The sequence below is a fragment of the Oryzias latipes genome, chromosome 9 (genome assembly GCF_053564925.1).
Source record: "Oryzias latipes strain Hd-rR chromosome 9, Olatipes_Hd-rR_3.1".
In the NCBI taxonomy this organism is placed as follows: Eukaryota; Metazoa; Chordata; class Actinopteri; order Beloniformes; family Adrianichthyidae; genus Oryzias; species Oryzias latipes.
The window spans coordinates 16,791,128-16,812,816 of NC_136245.1; the positions used below are offsets into that span (position 1 = coordinate 16,791,128).

The following is a 21,689-nucleotide window of genomic DNA, read 5'->3' on the forward strand; positions in this document are numbered from 1 at the left end:
ATTCCATTTTTATCAGAGGACTCATTTGATTGGGTAAAATTGATTAAAAAAACTGAAATGGTAAAAATAAACGCACTTTGTTAGAACTTTTTAAACAATATACAGTATGAATTTATATATATTAAAGCTGTTCATTTTTGCCTTTTCCTTCCACTATTGGAACTCATCAAGACTTCAAAAAACTACCGTTGGCAGGTTTTATTTGTAATGTCAAGTCAATATGATTCCAGCATCATGATCATTTCTGTTCTTTGATAACAGTTTGGTTGGAATGGTTTACACTTGTCCACTTCTGAGCTGCTCCTCTGTTCTTGGTTTCTACATATTTAGGTCACGCAGATTTGAGGACGGCAGACCATCTGGTGAGTTTGTTCAGGATTTTCAAAACTTCCCGTTTACCAGCTGGACGGGCTGATAGTGCTGCACAGCCAGTGGATCTTCACACTTAGGCTTCAAAACTCAATTTTGGGGCTTCTGAATCTGACTGTGGAATTGCATCACCGGCATCATCACATTGGATTACATGTACCATGTAATATTCTTAGAGTTCAAGCTGACACATCGCCCAAGTGCAGGATTCCTAAATTTAAGAACACATTCTTCAGTTTTACATAAAAATATTTGTTTTTGTTACATCTGCAAAGGGTCACTTTGGTTCTCAGCCCTCTGTGTCCACTCCCAAAGTTACACCACTCATCCTCAGAAGAAGTACCTTTAAACCTTGGTGAGAGCTGATTGGCTCAGACAGATCTGACTATTGAACTCTCCCACCTGAGATTAGCCTGTCAAAAGCAGATCAAATTTGCTTCATCCAACATTGATGTGTGACAGACAGCCCAAGTGTTGCTGGGAAAGTGCTGATGTCCTCATCTTTCTTTTACTTCTCCATGAACTCACATGTGTCTTGGGTTCAAAGGGATTTTGATAGAAACAGCTTCTCTAAAATGCTTGAATTGCCAATGCAATTGATGAGAAAATTCCTGCTTTTATCTCTGAACCCCACCGTCACCACCACCACCACTATTGAGATGCCATCTCCTGCAGAAATCAGGCCTCGAGTAGCTCCTCCTCATAGCCCATTATGCACCACTCTTCCCAAATAGAAGGTGAAAATGAGCATCACACCTCTTGGTTGAAGCTGTAGTGCTGTTGATTTTATTGCAGTGTTCATAAATTTTCTGTCAGTGATAATGAGAACATAATCCACACTTAATGCAGTCTGCTAGCGGGTGATGTTTTACTGTGGATTATGAGGTCCAGACAGTGATTTACACACCGTTGTAGAGGTGGTGCTTTTATCTCGACAGTGTAACTGATGAAAGATCTTCAAATCCAGATAAGTAACGCAGCTTTTTGAGGTTTTGTCAGACAAATAATGGCGCAGAAGGATGAGAATTTTAAAACTTTTTATTTTTTTTCAACATCTATGTTCATATTGGCCTAAATGCTTCATTTTGTGGTTTCTACCTAGCATTCACATTGCTTGCAAAACTCTTATGTGCTACATGTTTCTGCTTATATCCACACAGACCACACACTGTGTGTTGTGTGTGATTAAAGACAATGGATGATTGATGCACACAGAGCGTCTCGACATCTGTTGTGTTCTTCAGGGGGAGTTTTGAGGGATACTCAGCCCCTGGTGAGAGGTGCTGGGGTGTGGGAAGCTGCAGCTGGGATTCGGTGTGGAAACTGCAGCTCTCAAACACCGCTTTACCCTGTGTTACATCATCTTTTGGTCTTTTTTTTTTTTTGTCCAACCACATCAAACGGCGAGAGGAGAGGCCTGCACACGGACAGGGTTAGTCGACTTCTGGGTTCACGTTTGCCCTGAATCATTTGAACCGTAAATGTGACCCAAGTCAACATTACACAGTTTTTTCCCCTCAGATTTGAAACTTTCTCACAGTTATTTAAAAGTCAGCGGCTGACTCACTGCATGAAAACATGCTCACGGGAAAGTTTGACATTGTACTTTGTTGACTTCAGGGTGACTCGCTGGTTTTGTGTTATTGACTGCTGTGTTTGTGTTTGATAACTTTGAGGGTTTTCTTTGTTGGGTTCGGTTGCAGTGGCCTTTCCAACCTTCTTAAATCACATGGCATCAAATTTAAGCAAAAAAACTAAGCCATCGTATAGGGGTCACAACCTGCAATTCCTAGAATGGCTAATTAAAACTCACTTTGCAGTACTCATAAGGCGGCTGTGGTGCAGAGGTAGATTGGTCAACCTCTAATCAGAGATAGCAGGTTTGATTCCCGCCTTGCCCACCCATGTGTTGAAGTGTCCTTGGGCAAGACACTAAACCTCACTTTGCACCTGGTGATTGAAGTTGGTGCTATGTAGGGGTTAAAGGAATTGTGAGTGTGAGGCGCCTTGGACCTTAAAACAAAGTGAAGCGCTAGGCAGCGTTCCCTCATTTTTTGCGGGAGTTGCACTCTAAAAATAATCTGCACAGTAGTCAACTTAATTTTTTTACAGTGATTTTAGATGTTTTAAGGCTGGAAAAACACTTACTACACATTTTATTCGTTTTTCTCAGACAGACATTTACATTTTTACACTTTTCTCTCTTGTTCAAACTTTCAAAGATCAAACCTTCATGGAAAAATAAGCACAACACAATAAAAAAAGCAAGCAAAACTGCATCAAAATAGTGAGATATATTCCACTTTCCATTTACCACTCCATATGACTTGGTATATGACTGATAGAACAAATTCAGGAATGAACACTGTGACAGTGAGATGAAGCAGGCAGCCTCTAAATATTTTGAGCAAACGGCGACTTTGACCTTTTCTTTATAATGCTTTACGCTCTGCAACGGGTCAACAAATGCAAAGGAAAACTGTGCATTACCTGTTCTTAATTTCACCTGAAGTTCATAGTTAAACTGGTCTTTCCTTTGTGTGTACATCCTCCACATTCCTGTGTTTCTATACACAACGATGATCATTTGTACTGGGATTTGCTGTTGCTGTATCTTAAATGTAAGCGTGTCTTGCACCTCTCAGCCACCGTAAGAAGCTCTGCATTTTTAAACATTTCATATTATTTTGTTAAAGCCTTCATACTGAGTGCGTTGAGTTTTAGATATGATAAGGTGAACTATCTTCTACGCGCTTTGCTATAATCAGACTGAACACATAAACAGCATGTAACAGATGGGTGTATTAAATTAAAACATTTTTAAAAACCTGTGTCGTTTTCTAGGACATAGTTTCTGCAGAGCAGCAGTTGTTTATAAATTCACTTCTTAGTTGTTGAGTAAGCCTTGGCTGCGGCCTGGGGAACGCTCAACGTCGCGGAATGCTTGAACGCTGTGGAATGTTAACCCCTCCCACATAACGCAGCAGAATGCTAACATCGCCTATGTTGAGCTCCTGTATGTTATTCTCCTTCGTCAGCGCAGTTGGCGGTCTTCTTTGTTTTGATGTGCAGCGAAGCAACGGGGATCTTTTCAAAATGGAGGAAAGCATCAATGAAAAAACGGTAAGTTAATGAAAAGAAAATTCTTGTTGTGATTATTGCTCACTTTTCCACCACAATTATTCCTTTAGGCCTGTTCATACGGGACGAATCTTGCCCGCGATTTTCGCAGACGTTTAACGCCTCGTGACTAAACAAAGGGCACCAATGAGAGTGTGCACACCGACGCGAAAAAACGCCACGCGTCAAAGCGTCACTTTTTAAAAAACGCCTCGGGTTCGTTTTTTTTTTTTTTTGACGCGTCGCGTCGAAATCTATTCGACCAATGAGAATGGCGCTTTTGCACCCATGTCTGGAGCTTCTAAAGTTACAGTAAAGCACAACTTGGGGGCGATCAAACGCAACACTGCCTAGCTGAGCACATATACCGAGTGAATAAGATAGACGCCGAGTTGCGTCTACACTGCCGCGAAGAAATAATGACGGACATTCTAAAATATCCCCCGAACCAAGCAGCAGTTGGAGCAACTGGTGCTTGAAATATTCATGTTTTCTTTGTATGATTCTGACAAGCGCGTAAATACTTGCTCTCTTCTTCTGAGTGAAAGCGAGTTTAACAAGCGTAAAGTTGCGCAGCGCCACCTTGTGTACAGGAGTATTTCTGTTTACATTAAGCGCCATCTAATGTCAGGGAATGAAATTGCATGTTGGCTCATCGTCAGCGAAAATCGCCTGGGTGTGAACACAAAAAACGTGGCGAAAAACGCTGGCGAATAACGCCTGGCGAATATTCGTCCCGGTGTTTACACTGCAGATGAGGATGTTATTTCGTATTTTCAAATGTATTGTGCTTTTTTTCTTGCCGATCTTCTTTACGTGGTTCAGGTTTTACACGGAGCTAGTTTAGTTAGCTTAAGTTTGTGGCTCTCCTGGGACTTTCTGTCAAGCTATTTGTGTCTTCCAATGACGGTAAACTTTTTTTTTTTTCATCTGTATTATTTCAGTCTTTGTATAGAGAAACATTACAGTCTTTACTCGATTCTTATTGACTGCTGGGTGTGCACTAAAAAGTGAAAACAAGAATTAAGGTCTAAAAACTGGTTAATATTTATTTATTTTGTAAGTGGCCATGGTATATAAAGATTGCAATCAGAAATGTGACATGTATACTATGGATGAGTCAATATATATTCACATGTACTTTTTGACTTTCAGTACGCTCTGTACATTGTCATGGGAGCCAAATGTGATTTCAGTGAAGTGTGTGTAAATTTTGATCAGTTTGTGTCAAGTGAATTCAAGACACTTTTGGGTTGTGGCACAAAGTGACCTACTGTGTATTTATTTTTTCAAAGGAAAACATGCAGCAAATAAGAAGATGGTGTCTTCTTCTGATAAGCAGCTTTCCAATGGCGTAAGTGCTCTTTATATGATCACACTTTCAAATCCTTTTTTTACTACATGTTTTAATGAAAACTCTATGGATTGACTTTGATTCACATGTCAATAGTGAACATTCATTGATTCACTAAGGTCTAAAGAAGACAGAATGCAGGCCAGAAAAAGGAGGAGCAGAATCTACAGGTGAGAGGAGGTCATTGAATTCATGAGGGACATATTGAAGTTCTTCTTTGAGGCTATTGTTAATCCCTCTGCCACTTTCAGGATGAAGAAGATACTTCACTGAAAAAGATGCCTTCTGAATCCATCTGATCAGGTACTATTGAAGCTAGAGCTGTTGTACACATACATACATGCATAGTTTTTCCTGCATTCTTTCATTCTCTGTTAGATTATTTGGGTGACCTGAGATGCCCCTTCAAATATAATATAATACTGTATTTATTATAAAAGTTTAATAGGTGGGATGTCAAGGATCTTTTTTAGTGTCATTTCTATATTTTAATTTTCATTCTATTCTCTTTGTTGGGGAAGGTGACATGAATACCAGCAGTGGGACAGGAAGGAATGGATGGATCTTTCTGAACTCACTGTTTGTGCATCTCCAGTATCTACTTTATCAATGACCTTTTTCTGTTCTCTATGCAGGAAGAAGATGCTTTACTGCATGACACCGTTAAGGCAGCCACATGGAGCAGAACTCAGTCATTTCAAAGAAGATATTCCCTGCCTGATGTTGTAAAGATGGACGAAAGAGAACAAGAGGAAACACCGAAAGAACTGAGGAAGCAATTGCTTTTCAGCAATTGTGAAGCATTTTGCACAGAAATTATGGATAATCGAAAATTAAAGGTGTATGAAGAGTAAATCGCAGTGTCTGCTGTTTTTTTTAAAATGTTTTTTTGTCTATATTTGTATATGTGTGTATTTATTTCTTCAAAGGAAAATATGCAGCAACTAAGAAGCAGCTTTCCAATGCCGTAAGTGCATTGGAAAGCTGTAGCATTACATTCATTCATTCATCTTCTATTCTGTTTTATCCCTTTCGGGGTCACGGTGCCGCTGGAGTCTATCCTGGCCACTTGCTGGGGAAGGCAGGGGACACCCTGGACAGGTCGCCAGTCTTTTGCAGGACCAAAATCACACACCCATTCACACTCACATTCACACCTATGGAAACTTTAGAGTGACCAATATACTTATTAATTATGGTTTTTGGGCGGTGGGAGGAAGGCCCATAAAAAAACCGCGCATGCATGTCTAGCATGGGGTCAGGGGTTTTACTTTCCATGTTTAACCGACTTGAGACTATGCACTCCTTGAGTTGTGTGAGACTGAGCATATATACACAAAAGTTATTACATACACAATATCTTGGTAGAACCTGGGTGTAATATATTATATATTTTATATTGTGATATAATTTTACATATAACAGTAAACCATTGATCAATAAATGGCAGGTACATTTCCTAAGTTACACTTTATTTCCAAGAGAAAACTAATGTCACAGTCAGCAGCTTTGTTCAGTTTGCCTTTTTATTCCTGTAGACATATATAAAAGGGAGCTTTTTTCTAAAAAGAAATTCTCAAAACATTGTTGTGCCCATCCTGAAGGCGGTTAATTGCATTTATTTACGTGCGTTCAAACACAAAAACCAATGGAAATTCACGTTGGCCGTATGTAATACATGGAGCCAAGATGCACATTGCTCCATTGTCCGCAGGTATTTTAAGTGCGTCCAAGGATAAAAGTCGGCCACACATACTTCCTCCGAATCCGTGAGGCCAGCAAAAAGTGCCGCTTTTGAGCCTTAATTTGATTAACTCCCTAAAATTGCATATGGAAACTTGTAAAATGCGAAGAAGATGGGCTCAACGTGGGCGGGGTTAGCATTCTGCAGCGTTATGTGGGCGGGGTTAACATTCTGCTGCGTTCAAGCGCGTTCAAGCGCGTTCAAGCGCATTCAAGCGCTTTCTGCGACGTTGAGGGTTCCCCAGGCCGCAGCCAGGGGTAGTTGGTACCGTTGGCTCTAGAGGAATAAGCCCGACCTCATTTCCCGTCATCCCTTTGTTAACACTCTCTCCCGCTAGCATACAGGCCCTCACAACCCCAACCTAACATTACCGGTGCAACAAAAATGGCGAGCAATTTCGGAGCTATCCAACTGTACCGTTTTAATCTAGATGTCAGCTCAGATGAGGAAAATGAAGATATACATGAATCTAGTTGCATCAGAACAGAACGGAGCATTGGTACTACTACCTTGCTGTAGTAGGTCCTCTGTCACACCCACAAGCTTTTTTTCAACTGCATTATTTCATCTGCTCCTGATTCACTATGATTAGAATGAATGAATACTCCAAAATGCAATCATTTACTTTTTATATGTTCAGCACAATCAAAATGATACCACAAGAATGTGTAAAAACAAAAAAGAAGTTTTCATTAAGGGGGGTCTTTAAGTGTTTTCCATTCCTATATCTGTTTACGTGCATCATTGTACTCCATCCTTTATAGTACAATTAATCCCTCTTAATGATCAAATGCTTTTAATTTAGCTTGTAATTAATTCAGCAGTTTAGCAATTATGTCATAAAGAAGGCATGTTTTCATTCAGTTTCTTTGAGTCATAACAGACACTTCTCATTAAGTGATCTGACATAGGGGCATGTCTGCGTTTTTCCTCAGACAGATGCTGATGAAGATGTTGTGATGTGATGAATGCTAAATCAGGACAAATAAAGAGCTGAGTCACACAGCATTGTGTCAACCAACAATCCGTGTCTGACCACCACGTACTGCAGAACAGAGGGGTGGTGCAGTGGGTCGGTGGGAAGCGCAGGCTTGTGATGGATGAGGAGCAACCAAGAGAAGGACAAGGCATGAAATAGAATGAGGATGAAGGACAGAGAAATTCTGGCTGGGTCGGGAAAGGGGAAGGACAGAGTCAGACAGAGATGAAGAGACTGAGAATCTGGAAAGAATGGAGGTCACAAAGAGACTAACCTACTCTCAAAATTGCTGATGTGTGCTCTGTTGGCCTACGCTCTTGCTGTGCGTATATTTGCATTTATGCCAACAATATTTGAGATACATGTCTCGGGTGAGTCTTTTCTTCTATTGGGATTAAACAGTGTGAGTGCGATTGCTTAAAATAAATGGGGGGGTCATAAATGTCTTTTTAATTTGCCACGTTATAAAGTATCTCACTAATTCAGACTAATAAAGAGAATATGTGGGTTTTTTCTGAATATTTCCGACTTTGTGCCAAACACATTTTGGGAAGTTTTGCAGCTTGTGTAGTAGCATTGGAAGATGCATTGAATGCATGTTGTATAACCGGTGTTTTCATGAAAGGAATAAAAAATAACTCAAACTTCATGATGTTTGGTGGCACTTCATGTTTCTGAAGGATGTTGACTTTTATTTGTGCTTTAAGCATATATCCTTGCCTCCAGACCTTGTGTACACTCTTTTACTGCAGATATAATGTGGTGGCCTGTTATTGTTCCTCTTTCTGAAGCCTTCCTGCAAATGATCAGGTGAAAGAGAAATGCAAAGAAAATGCAATATACCTAAAAGATGACTTTCTATCATCTACCAAGTCAGTGTTTTGTTCACATCTTGGTCTCATATGCAGCTAAGATTCGAAACAAAGACTGACGAAGATTGATGTCAGTCACCCTGAGGGGGAAAAAGCGGGGTATGTGTGTTTGAAGTAATTATATTTTTTACAACATTTCTGTCTCATTCCTTTTCTTTATTAGAATGTATACCTAAGTACTTCATTGTTCACTTTGCAGCATAATCCATCTTAATTCTTAACTACCTTCCAAATGGTCATCTGTACTAGAAGTCATGCTGCGGATCTACGATTCACTGTGGAATTGTGGGTAAATGAAGCTTTCATTCCGGCTGTGAGCTGTCACGATCTGTTTGCGAAATGTGGGATCGTGTTTATGCATGCACACATAACGTGCAGTAAGCCTGTGACGCATACTGTTTAAGCGAAAGACAGACGAATCCATCCGTCACTGAGTCGCGCTGAGGGTGGCAGCTTAAAGGAAACGATGTCCTTTCGGCCTCTTACAGTCCTTCTGTTACTTTCCCTCTCATCCACTGCTTTATCTGTCACTCTTTCTCCATCCTTGGCTGTATATCCACTCCCTGATCATTCAAGTGGAGCCTGACCTTCGTTGGGTCGCCTTCCTGTCTTCAGCAAGCCAGACGGGTAGAGAGGCTGGATGTTAGCAGGCTAGCCAGATGGCATAGTCTAGCCTGGGACAGGCGCAATACCCCCCATCTACCCAAGCCAAATCGGTAGCAGACAGGAACACTGTGGGGAGCAGTTGCTCTACTCCTTTACTCAAAACATACTGACTACCCATCCTGAGACAGGTGATTGAACAATTCTGAGTTATGTGTAACAGCTTCCCTGAAAGTTGCAGGTGATGCATTTTCCAATATTCTTTTCATATTCTCCAATATTCTTTTGTTGTGAGCCCTTTGCTGATGGGAGCCTGAAGAGAGATGAAGATGATTTGAGTAGAAAAGTCAAATCAATGGCAAAGAGGGTTGACAGCAGGGGAGGAAGCTGGTGGGGCTGAGAGGCAGCATGTGTGAAGAGTTTGATAGGAAACGACTGGTGTGTTCCTATACTTGGAGTGGAGTCAAACCCCCTATGACTTCTCGCTTCTGCTATATCAGATGCTCAGCTCTGGCTTGATGCATGTCAGCAGCTCAGAGCAGCTTTATTTATTTATTATATATTTCTATACATCTATATATATTTGATATGCCCTTAGCAACACAATCATATACTTTTTCAAAAAACGAATTGTTCTTTGCGTGACCCTCGTTTCAGATGAGATTGGGAGAGCGGCGGTTTCACCCAGCCACTTTCAAAGCATTGCCTGCATGCAGATGAGCCCATTTTGCCGATAAATTAGGCCAGGGTCTGTTATCTCACTGGTCATGTTGACGAAGGACAACTAACTGTTGGAGAAACAACAGCGCTGTTCTCCTTTAACCAAGTGCTCCTTACTGCAGCTCATTAGTCAGGTGATGGGATGAAAGAGAGGCTTGCTTGTGCTACATGGCTAATTTGAGGGATTATCACCTGTTCTACCAAGGCACATTAATCCTAATCCTGCTTTAACCTCTTTGATCTAAAGTCAGAGAGATTCAAAAAGTGGCCTGATTCCTTCACAACACCCAACAGAGACCTGACTTCAGGTGGCTGATGGTGTTGTTGTTTTCAGTGTGCCCCATATTTAGATGAGAAGTTGTTGTATTTATTCCCTTTATTTTCACAGAGATTAAGTTTTTTTTTTTTATCAAATCCTTTGGTTTGCCCTTTTTTCTTTGTCACTTCTGAAGAGTTAATTCTTAGTTGATGTGCCCTCACAGGATTAGAGTAGCAGGGGCAGGAAGAGCTGTCATGTGCACTGTAAGATCTTCGAATTATACTGTGATCATTGATGGGGAAAAAATGGTTGAAGCTAATCCAGATAGTACATAAACCTGTCTTCGAAACACCCCTATTCCCTTTACAAATCTGTACTCTAACTAGTGCTGTTACCGATAGAAAAGCTGGAAGCAAACGGCCATTACTTTTAATATTTGGTGTGTTTAAGGGATCATCTGTCATAAATGGCGTGCGTCTTTGACGTGCTGAATGGAAGACTGAGTGGCTGTGAGTGGGCTCGAACACATGAACACTTTTTTGATATGAGAGGGAAAGGAAACATAGACTGTGGGAGAATTTAGATTCGGTGTGGTGATGGGGGTGGGAAAGAAAAGGTAATTGGAAAAGAGAAGCATGAGTTTGGTTTGGGGAATTTCTAAATGAGGGACTAAAGATGGGTGGGTCTGACCATAGCACGGCTTTGTGTGTGCATGTGCTTTCATGCGTCTCTATGCGTAGAAGCAGATAGACACAACCACATGTGAATACATTGTCCTGTTCCGTCTCTGTGTGGACTGAGAAGGACCACACAGGATCTCAGCCCTGTGCATTGGAGTATGTGGCAACGCTGTTATTATTGATCCCGCCACAGACGTCAAACCCCAGCGCCTATGTAGCTGCTGGTCTGATTGAAACAGTATGCTGGAGCCTGTTTCATCCGGGTCCAAAACCACTGAATTATGCAACAAGTCTAAAGCAAAAGGTCCCTGGCTTTGCTTAATATTGTAGCACAAATCAAGCGTTCAGTGCCTCCCGGTGACAAACGAGCCTTTCTTCATTTAGGGTGATTGCAAAAAGGAAACGAAAGACAAGAAAAATTATACGACTGAAGAGAATGAAATGATTATAATCACATGTCTTAATCACACATAAAGATGTGAAGAATCCCTGATGAAGCTAAGAAAAATGGGCTTTTGTGGATGTTTTTCATAAGAGTACCCTTTCATGTGTAACATAGACGGGGTGTTTATGACTTCTCTGTGAAGCTAAAGTGGGTACATCAGGATGCAATGAAAAGTGTGTCTCTCCGGAGGCCTCTGTGAAATTGTCTCGGAATGGATGCATGGATGTTCTGCAGAGCTGATGTCAGCGCTCAATGACCACAATTCACAGAGAAGCACCGAATCACACAACAAAATGCCTTGCGCTTCATGACTCACAAACAGTTGTCTTTGCATTCTTCTCAATGACTCATTCTTTCCTTTTGATATGAGGCTTATAGATCGGTGCTGTAAAAAGTACTGGGATAGTATAATTGTTATAAATGGATGTGGCTAGTTTTTGCTTTCATTTTACTCTCAATCTTTGTTTAGGAACTCAATAAAAACCAAGTTAGCTTCCCAAACTGCATTATGAATGCAATTGTTTCTCCAAGAAAGAACATTATACTGTGAAACTATTGGTTTTGCACACATAAGAATAGAAAATCCATTCGTATAGATTTTTTCAGATATATAAGAAAAAATGACAAAAGGAATTACAGGCATACCAAAAGAAGTAGCACACAGTTGTTTCATCAAATATCTGGGCAGACAAATCATTAGTACATTTCTATGGTTTATTCCTTTCATTCAGGGATGCTTTACCTACTTATTTGCTAAAGATACCACTCCATAACGCCTAGATTCTACTTCTTTAAAAAAAAAGAAAAAGAAAAAGAATATACATTTTTTAATTGATATAGATTGTCATGGCGGTAATTGGCTGTTTTGAAAAAAAAAAAGTAGTATTTCCTTCTACTGATTTTTTCCCCCCATTCTCTGCTCAATGGTCATTGTGACCCATTAGTTGTAATGTCTACTTGTCACATTAAAACATACCAAACACTTTACATTTTTAGTGCATAACTAAAGTTTAAAACATATCTTTTTTAAGGTTAGTCCCAAAATTTTACAGTCCAAGCAACAGGACTTTAACGTATCTCTGTTAACATATCTCTGTTAACATATCCCCACTAAATTTGCTTCTCAAAGGAGGGAAATTGTAAAATGTGCCATAAAGAAAGTTAGTGTTCATATACTGTCAGCTCCAGCTTCACAAAACAATTGCTTTAGTTTTCTCCTGTGTTGTTTCTGTCATGATTAGAGTTCTGCTTCCTGTTTTGTTTTGAAGGTTTCCTGCTTGTCTTTGTTTTTTGAGTTTTACATCCCTGGTCCCAATCTCTCCTGATCGTTTTCACCTGTGTCTCATCAGTCCTGTTTATATATATGTCTTGTCTCTGCCTTCCTCTTTGCTGGTTCATACTGTCTTCTTTTCCTTGTTTGCCGTTTTACTCCTACAGTCAGTTTTTTGGTTTCCCTGCTCGTCAGCGTTTTTTTTTAAATAAACCCCTTGCCTTGGAACCACCTGTTTCCCGTCTCTGCATTTTGGGTCCTTCATCAAGCCTCGTACCTGACTGAATGGACCAGCCATACTTTTTTCTGGACCCTGCGGACCATGCTGCTTCTAAGGCCTACTGCCTAGGAGTTGAAAGGACCAGGTCATACTGGATGTGGACCTACCCCAGTCCCCGCTCTTACTTCGAAGAAGAGTCGTCGTCATCACAGCCACCGCCACCACCACCGTCTTCGACAGCCCGTCCCTGTACCAGTGGTGGTCCCAAACGCACCCAAGCCCGTCTCTGTTCCGGGGGTGGTCCCGAACACACCCCAGCCTGTCTCTGTCCATGTGGTGGTCCCGGACAGACCCCAGCCCGCCTCTGTTCCCGAGGACTGGCCCGACTCGCCAACCAACTGCAGGCCTAACCTGTCTGCCCTCTTGGCTGACGACTCAGCCGACTCTCTCAACTGGCCCGACCTGCCAGGCGTCTGCTGGCCTGACCCCCCTGGCGCACATCTACAGGCAAAGTTAACATAAAGCTTCCTTTTTCTGAAGGCCTGTCTTTTTCATCCTATACAATCTTCTGCACTTTGACTATACATTCTGGGCTTTTAATTAACATTCTCTTCATGTTTTATGAGTTGCAGTTTTCGTTGTTGCACATTATAAGTATGTAGACAACTTTGTTGTCATGGTTACAGTAATACCCAGTGGGTTAAGACTTGGAACAGCCTTGCAGTGACCAATGTTGTCATGAACTCATCCCAGCTGAAATACCTCTTTTGCTCCATGACAACATCACGCAATTTCCTCTTTTGAACTCAAAAGATGAAACCTGAAATTACTGCAGCTGCTGGAAGGCCTTACCCGCTTAAGGTAAATAAATACGGTTTTCCACTTAACTGGAAAAGAACTGGTTCTTTTCTGTAATTACGAAGACCACTCTTTTTTTCTTCTTCATTCATTCCTATTTGAACACTTCTTTTGGGAGAAAGAAGTGACCAATCAGTAAGATTGCTGTTGCAGCACACTCCCACCCAGTAACCAGTACAGGGTATTTAAAGGAATCATGTGGTTGCAGCCACAGGAGTCAAATCCAGGTTTCTGAGTTGAAGACCAAATGTTTAGCACTGATCCACCTGTCTCCCTCACTGTAATGGGATTTCATGAGAACTGGGGCTTCCTCTCAGTCTCATTGTTATCAAATGTGATGGGATTGGTAGTTAGGTGAACTGCTTGCAGCACATAATGCTGAGTGTACACTATGCTGAAGTCTGAGCAATTTGAATTTTGGGAAAATATGCAAGAACTCTTTCTCACTGATGGTTGAAATAGTTCCCAGATGACAACTTCTTTAATCTTTCTCTTTTTTTCTGTGCTCTAACAATAAAACAGAGGGCTTTTCATTACTCTTCCACTCATCCTTATACAATGCATTCATGCATTTTCCTATCAAAGAGGCGTAACCATTTTTCTTACTGTCACCTTCATATATGATGCAAGTGTTTTAATCATTTGACTACTGACAGATAAACTGGCAGTTATTCCTACTAGTTGAAGTTTTCTCAACCAATAGAGGTGTTGAAAGCTATAAATCTGTAGTGTGTTTGCACACACACTTTTTTCTGAGAACAACAAATTGCTCTAATGACTCTTAATAGGGCATAATATATAATTATGTATAATATGATTAGGAATATGTGCAGCCGGCTGATTTTCGTGTGTCCCGGCCAACAATCTAGTTTGCTTTGGCGCATATCCAGAGCTCATCAGAGTCTCCAAACAACAAACCACAACAGGCTGTGAGGCTCACTTGTAGTATCCAATGATTCAGGTGACTACAGAATTTACAAGTAATATGAGAAAAATGTATTGAATTACTTATTTCACATAAACTATGGATGGAAATTCTTAACGTGTACTTGCTGTTTATTGGCCTTGTCAGCGTTGTCTTTATCATAACTACTTTGCTATAAGGTTTTTGATTGACACCCCTTTCCTACAATCTAGATTCACAGACGTAATTTAGTCTCTGTCACAACCCTGTTACCACACCTGGAATGTCCGCAGATCCAAAAACTGTGCGTATAAAATGAACTATAACTGTGGTTTGTATTGGGCTAAATGGAATTTCGTGTGGGGCACTTGCACGCACTGTACAGGTTGGCCTCTTTTTCACCTGCAGACAGCCGGTATCCAATCATAAGGGCAATTTTGACTGGCATTACCCCCCCCCCCCCCACCCATTTTTTAATCTAAAGTACCGGTAATAAATAAAATTTTAAGTTTTGTTATATTGGATAGCTAATTCACCAGTAGTAATAAAACCATGTGTAACACTGTATTTTTATTGGGAATTCTGGCTTCTTGAATGAAATGGGTACAAATTTGGTTTTGTAGCAACTCGCCCAATGGTTCCACAATAAAGTGGCATCAAACCAGCCTCAGGGATGAAGGGAAGTGTTGCACCTTGGTGCAAACAGACACTTTAACGGGGTTAATGTTTGTTTTGTGCGCCTTGTCTTCTTTGTTTAGTGTTTTTCTCTGAATGTACGATCGATCAAGGTGCCTTCTTGTCTGTGGGGCTACCACATTCCCAACTGCATGCATGGAGACCAGTCAGCCTAGCAGACTCATGCAGATGGAAAATTTTCCATCTGGCCTCAACTCCATAATCCTAACCAACACGAAACATTTTACTTCTCACAGAGAAACCTCAGTTAAAATGTATATTTCAGAATGGACTTCAGGGCCTGTGCGATCAGCTCCTCCTCGGGGCATTTCGGGTGGTCAGTGCATGTGACCTTCCCATAGCTGAAACCCATAACCCCCATTCATCCTTATTAGAAGACACTTACCAGGGACAGCAGCCAGAGTGACACTCTCCCAGCTGGGCTTCCCTGGAGAAAAACTGGAGTGCAGGCAGAAGTCATCACAAGTGTGTGTGAGTGTGTGTGTGTGTGTGCATGCATGTCTTTTTTCTCTGCAGATTGGACTCTGTGACTCTGAGATATACACAGGCTCATTAATTAGAAGCTCTCATTATCCCCCTTCAGGCTCCAGACATTTAATCAACACCAAGCTCCAACCGACACACACGCAAACATGCACTGACACGCTCACACACACACTCACAAACATTCACTCATGCTCAGCCATCACCCATGTTTCACAGCAGGATAAATTTTGACACATCGTCATCTAGCAATTGGGCTCTATAGAAAGAGGTGAATGAACGAATCCCAATGAGGGTTATTTGTTTTCGGTGACGTTTGGCACAACAGAGGGCTGGGTGTCATCGCTGTTTAACACTTTCATTGTTATAATGTTGTTAAGCATTTCCAAACAGATTAATCCAGCTGCTCTGTCTTTTCATGAAAGCATTCTGTCTCATTCTGCAAATCATTTTTCTTGTGTTGTAAATGTTAACACTAGAAATAAAAGCAATCTGTTTTCAAGGCCCAGTCCTTCATAAGTGATAAGTCTTCGGCACAGCTTTAGTCATACCTGCTGTATACAGTCTGCATTGTGCTAAATTATGTGCTGAAACCTTTTTTTTTATGTGGTGAATGTTGGAACAGGGTCTTGCAGCCCTAATGCCCCTGGACTAGTATTGTGGATTTTATTTTCTTTGAATCGGCATGCTCCGGATGAAAAGGCTTTTGTTTATCCAAAGGTGAAGCTGTTTCACACAGGGACACCGCAGTGCTGTGACTTAATAGTGAGAATCTATGTGATAATTAATCGGCCTCAGATGTTCAAGAGAGTTTTTTTGAGTATTGCTCTTTTTTTTCCATTTTCTATAAAGCCTTTAATCACATTTTTATGATGAAGCAGACAATTACTATCGAACACGCTAACACCTACAAAGTGGATAATTGTTGATCAGTTTGAAGTTTTGTAACTGCAAAAATGTGTGGACACACAACAGTTTCATTAAAAATACCCCTAATGTGCACAAAACCAGAAGACTTCTTAAAAATGCGGCTCAACCTCCAAATGTTTAAAGGAAACGCCAACATTTCAAGGTTTCTGGATCTGCTTTTAAGGTTTTTCTTAATACAGGTGCTATAATCCACTGCCCTCAGACTTGCACCATATTTTTGCTCATGTGTTTCCCACAGAGCCTTCTGGCTAGCTGAACAGATCTCCATCCATCCATTTATAGAACCCTCTGAATCCCTCATGGTGTCACAAGGCTGCTGGAGCTACCTCAGCTACCTGTGGGCAAAGGTGGGGTACACCCTGCACAGGTCGATCGTCTGTTGCACAGCCTGAGTATCTCAGGTTGTAAAAAAAGATCAAAAAAACCTTTATGGCTTATTTGAAAATGTTCAGCTTGTTTACCTCTTTACTGCGCTGCTTTTGTCAAGCAATCCAATCAGTGTGATCGTATCCAGATGTCTTTTATCAGCACTGTTAGCTTTTTCATTAATAAAGAAAACTATCACATTGGCAACGGAACACCACTCCTACAAACTTTATCAATCCAGATCCATTGGGTTCCACTGATTTGCCATGCGCTGGCAGATCAACTCATTCTAATCTGCTGCTAGAGCAGCTCATTTCAGCTGAAAATGTGTCTCTGCTGGAAAACTTCTGGAGTCCAAGGACACTTTTTACTGGAAGTGTTTTATGATAAAGTGAAGCCATGGCAGTGGCATTCCTAAAGCAGTGCTTAAAAACCGATTTCCCTCCACATTAGCGAGACAGTTGCTGTTTTTAGCCCACTGGATTGTGCCACAGTGGTGTAAACTGCAAGAAATAACACTTACTGGATGGAGCTTTGATGAATTTCTTTGCCTTCCATGAGCCCCAACGCCACCCTGATCCAGCTGCCTAACCTCCGGTGGACACACAACAGGTTCCATGCCTCAAAACAACTTTGCTTGAAACACCTTCAATCGAAAAAAGAACCTCTGGTCGGAATTTACCAACGGGACATTTTTGAGGGCGACATTGGCAAGAACAAGAAAAGGAAGCCCAAACTTTTAAACAGCTCCAAGTTGTGGAAAATGAAAGAGAGGGTTTTTGTTTCCCTCTGAAGGCTGGAGTCTGATTTCCTGTGCAGCTATGATTAGGAAAGCAGAGGCAGGCGCAAGGGAGCCCGCTTCTGTATGGAAATGCCAGATGACAGGCCCTCAACTGTGAAGAAACAGTTGCTGAAATGCACACCAGAGAAGCTGCAGACGGATCATCAAAAAGCATTTGAACAAGACAGACGTCTGTGTAAACCGGCTTTCAGTGTGGTGGAGCCAGCTTGAGCTTTTTTGAGAAGTGGCCATGAATGAAAGCGTACAATGCCATCTGTTATCAGATGATTAAATATATAGATACAGTAGCATGTAAATATGCAAAGTCCCTCCCACACACAATCACTTTGATCGCACTGCCAGCTGTGAAAGCGAAGGTATTGGCAAACATTTTGTTCGTGTTCATCCATGCGGATCACCAATCGGACTCCCCGCACGCAGCAGGAGTTCGTCCATAAGGCCATATGTCAGATTGCCCCCTCCTCCTATTTGTCTTTTGTCATCCAATTGACCCCAGGGTGCACTGTGGACCACGCTGACCCCTGAGAGAGTCCAGAGTATTGACCAGCTCACATCTCCATAGAGTCCATCACCTAAACCAATTTAAATCACAAGCCTATTGTTCAAGCTTTCACATCGACCATTTCCTTAATTCACTTTTCTTTTTACTTTGAGGTAATTTCTCATGAATAAGAAGCTGCTGTGACTCTAGAAAGGGCCATCCATGGTGGTACCTCTTCTGTGCCTTTTTTTTTTCTCCTAGAGACCATTAGATCTATTTTAACTGATGATGGCCGTTCTGCTTCAAAGCTAGTTTGATTCTGCGGCCGCCACAGTGATTGTGTGCAGCTTCTTACTAGTTCGACCACGTCTCAGGGTTTCAACCAGCCCACAAAAGGTCTGAGAGATGAAGGCTGTTATTATTTTTTCAGGATACTGAAAATTTCAAACAATAAAACTCAAGAAAGGTCATACATTTAGTGACATCTTGAGTAGCTCACAGCAGAGGAAAACATTGAAAATGAACATGCAACAAGGCTCCATCGGTGTCTCCAGCACCCAAGGTCCTCCATTCTCTGTGACTGTATTTTAGTTTTCATGGATGATTCAATCAGTCTTGTATTTCTGTGGAAAATTACCAAGGACAGTAGCTTCTATGATAGAGATCAAGGCAGCTTGGCAGTGCTGCATGGAGCATGTTCTATGAATGGCTTTGGCTCATTAAAATCATGCTTAACTGTGAGAAGGTTGTGCTGTAATTGCAGGATTTACATACCTGCTGTGCGGATGCAGTTGCACCTTTCTCTTTGTTTTCACACATTTCTCTATATTTTTTTTAAATCAAATTGAGAAAGAAATCCACTGAGACGTGATCTCTTTTAATGATCCAAAACAGACACCATCATATCCATATCAGAGTGGACGATAAATTCAGTAGACTAAATAAATAGAAAGATAGAAGAATATCTAGTTTGGTGTAATATATCTTGTTTTATGTGATTGAAGTTGAGATTGGCCAAATAAAGTATTTTATCCTTACATATCAATGGAATTGGTCATTTTTACACTCACAACAGTGAAAAGGTATATTCCTCCTAGTTTCAGTCCCGGAGGGGTTCGCAGATCCACAGCCCTCCTTCTGGCTGGGCGGCGGCAGCAGCGCAGAGCTTGAGCGCACGGCGCACCTTCTGTCAAGTGTGCGCCGGCGGCGCTATGACCCTGCGGCTTTCGCAGCTCCTCAACTCTCTTAACTGTGAGGCTGGGGAGGGGGGGGGGGGCGGGAGGGGAGCGCAGGGGGAGGAAGTCACTGGAGAGCTCTGGTCCAGTTAGTTGCTGTTGCAGGAATCAGGGTTTCCTTCCAGCTTCTCCCAGAAATTCCAGGGATTTTTTTTTCCGGAGCGTGTTCGGTTGTACCCCCCCCCCCCCCTCCTTCTCCTGCGTGTAATCTCAGCGCTTGTCGCGCCGTCTCCGGGCTCTGCGTTACTGCTTCTGCACTGTTACTTCTAAAAGTGTCTAGTGGCTGCTGGGAAACGGAATTTGATCACTGTGATGAATTTTTTTGCATCTCGGCTCGCACTTTCCTCTCCGCGTCGCGCCTTTTGGATCGGAGCGGACACTTAGTTTATATCCCCGCCGAACTAAACGGCATCGCCTCCTCTGACGGATGACCTCGATTTGAAGAAGAAAAAAAAAGTTTAAGAATATTTTTCCCCCCACATTTAAATCGCCTGGATTGGATCGTCTGGTGGCTCCGATCCTGCCTGCGAGCGAGGAGGGAGTGGGGCTTTTCTGGACTCTTAATCTGGATTTTACGCACAAGAACATTTTAGCCAAACGTTGCCAATCGACTGTGTCCGTGATTTGTGCTCCGAGTTTAACGGTGGATTTAACCGCAGTGTGATTTGTTGACTGTGCTGTCGCCCCGTTAAATTGCCGCAAAGCTGAGAGTGTCTCTCTCACACACACACACACGCGCGCGCGCACACACACACACAACAGCATGCATCGTTTCTTGGAGCAAATCTGCTGCAAAACCGAAGGAAGTGGAGAAACAGCATGACTCTGGATTTCTTTGAATCTACGGTCCATTCCCATCTAACATCTTAATGCTGTTCAATTTTGGTTTACAAATATGATGAAATGGCAGCCCCGGAAGAAGGTGAGTTCACACACAACAAGGATTTGTTTTCTGATTAGAAATAGAAAATCAAATGTTTATTTTTTTCTGGTTGGTTACAAGTTGAAGGTTAGCTCAACTGCTTTTCCAGTCTGTCCTCATCTCTAGAAGACAGCAGTAGTGACAGCAGCACAGTGCTTCTCACTGCTGCAAGCAACTGACTTTCAGTGCCTTTTCCAAGTTAAGGTTTTTTTTCCCTTTCCTATTTCAAGATGTTCTGCCTCTGGGTTTGTACGAACGATGTCTTTTTCTGGATCCATTCAGCCCCTAACATCTGAAAGTGGAGTCAAATCTGATGCTCACATGTTCAGTCCTCAAACGCTTCGTCTTAAGAGCGTGTTCCATCCATCTCTGTTGACCATATAGAAAGTGCATCCTTACATGCAGCTGTGTGTGGCGGGCTCTTGCATTGTGGGACCAAGGGACAAGTCCAACTTTTGCTTGATTCTAAAACCTAAACAAACGCTTTTTATGTTTATTTCAAAAAGTTTACAAATGAACTGACACATTTTCTCCAAAGCTCCCCTTTCCCCCCACAAGATATCTCTCAAAATGAGATTGGTTTACAAATCCATGAGGCTGTATTGTTTTAGCTGCCTCAGATTTCTCCATTTTCGGCACCCTGGGGTATTACAGCATGGAAAATATGAGAATCATCTGGGCTCTGTAAAAATTGTCTAGCATAAGAATGCCTATGGTTCAGATTTCTACCAGCAGGGGGCGCTTGATAGATAAGAAACAGCCAGTCTTTGCAGAGAGACTCACAGGAGGAAAAATGAAAGGATGAGAAACTCCTTTTTTGTTATCAGCAGTTTTCTTGAATCTGTTCTTGTCACAAGTTTAGCAACATCATATAGATATGTAGTTTTCTACTTTCTTTTTTCCCCCAGAAGATAATTTTTAAAGCTGCACAGAGGAAACAAGATAACCATCATGTTGGATCTTCTTTACCATCCAGTACATCAATACCCATGCAACGCTGCAGCAGCTGCTGGTGCTGTTAGCCCTTAAATAGCTGCAGTTATGAAGTTACTTGTTTGCATCAAGTGCTATTACTGTGTATGATCTCCCAGCCAAATGAACAGATGAATGTCAGTGATCAAAAGCCTGCCTTTTAATGTCAAATTATTAACAGAGTAAATAAGGCTCAGACCCATTCTTAATGACTCCTGCAGCTGTGCAGTTTATCTGCCAGAGTTGACCATGCTGTGACTCCCCCCCCTCCCCCTTTGTGGACTGAAAGCCCTACTTCACGACCAAAACTGATTCTCAGCCAAACAGAGTCCAGAATTTGATGATATGTCTCGAAAATGATCATTTTTATTGTTTAGTTTTCAGATTTACTCCATCACTCATTTT

General features: G+C 41.7%; 1 protein-coding gene and 1 long non-coding RNA gene across 4 annotated transcripts in view; both read left to right on the forward strand.

The window, feature by feature from the left end:
- LOC101156257 (tetratricopeptide repeat protein 28) overlaps positions 1 to 21,689 on the forward strand; it is a 222,217-nt gene that overhangs the window by 59,206 nt on the left and 141,322 nt on the right. The window contains exon 1 of one of the 3 annotated variants that reach the window (XM_011479365.4): positions 19,446 to 20,312. The exons of the other annotated variants lie outside the window; for them this stretch is intronic. Within the exon in view, the coding sequence (XP_011477667.1) occupies positions 20,286 to 20,312 (27 nt within the window). The 5' untranslated portion in view covers positions 19,446 to 20,285. Of the gene's footprint in view, positions 1 to 19,445; positions 20,313 to 21,689 lie in introns of those variants that run through there. 3 annotated transcript variants of the gene reach the window in all.
- Positions 4,710 to 5,607, forward strand: LOC144994573 (uncharacterized). The gene is made up of 4 exons (XR_013658140.1): positions 4,710 to 4,843; positions 4,963 to 5,013; positions 5,095 to 5,146; positions 5,479 to 5,607. It is a non-coding gene; the product is annotated as an uncharacterized LOC144994573 (long non-coding RNA).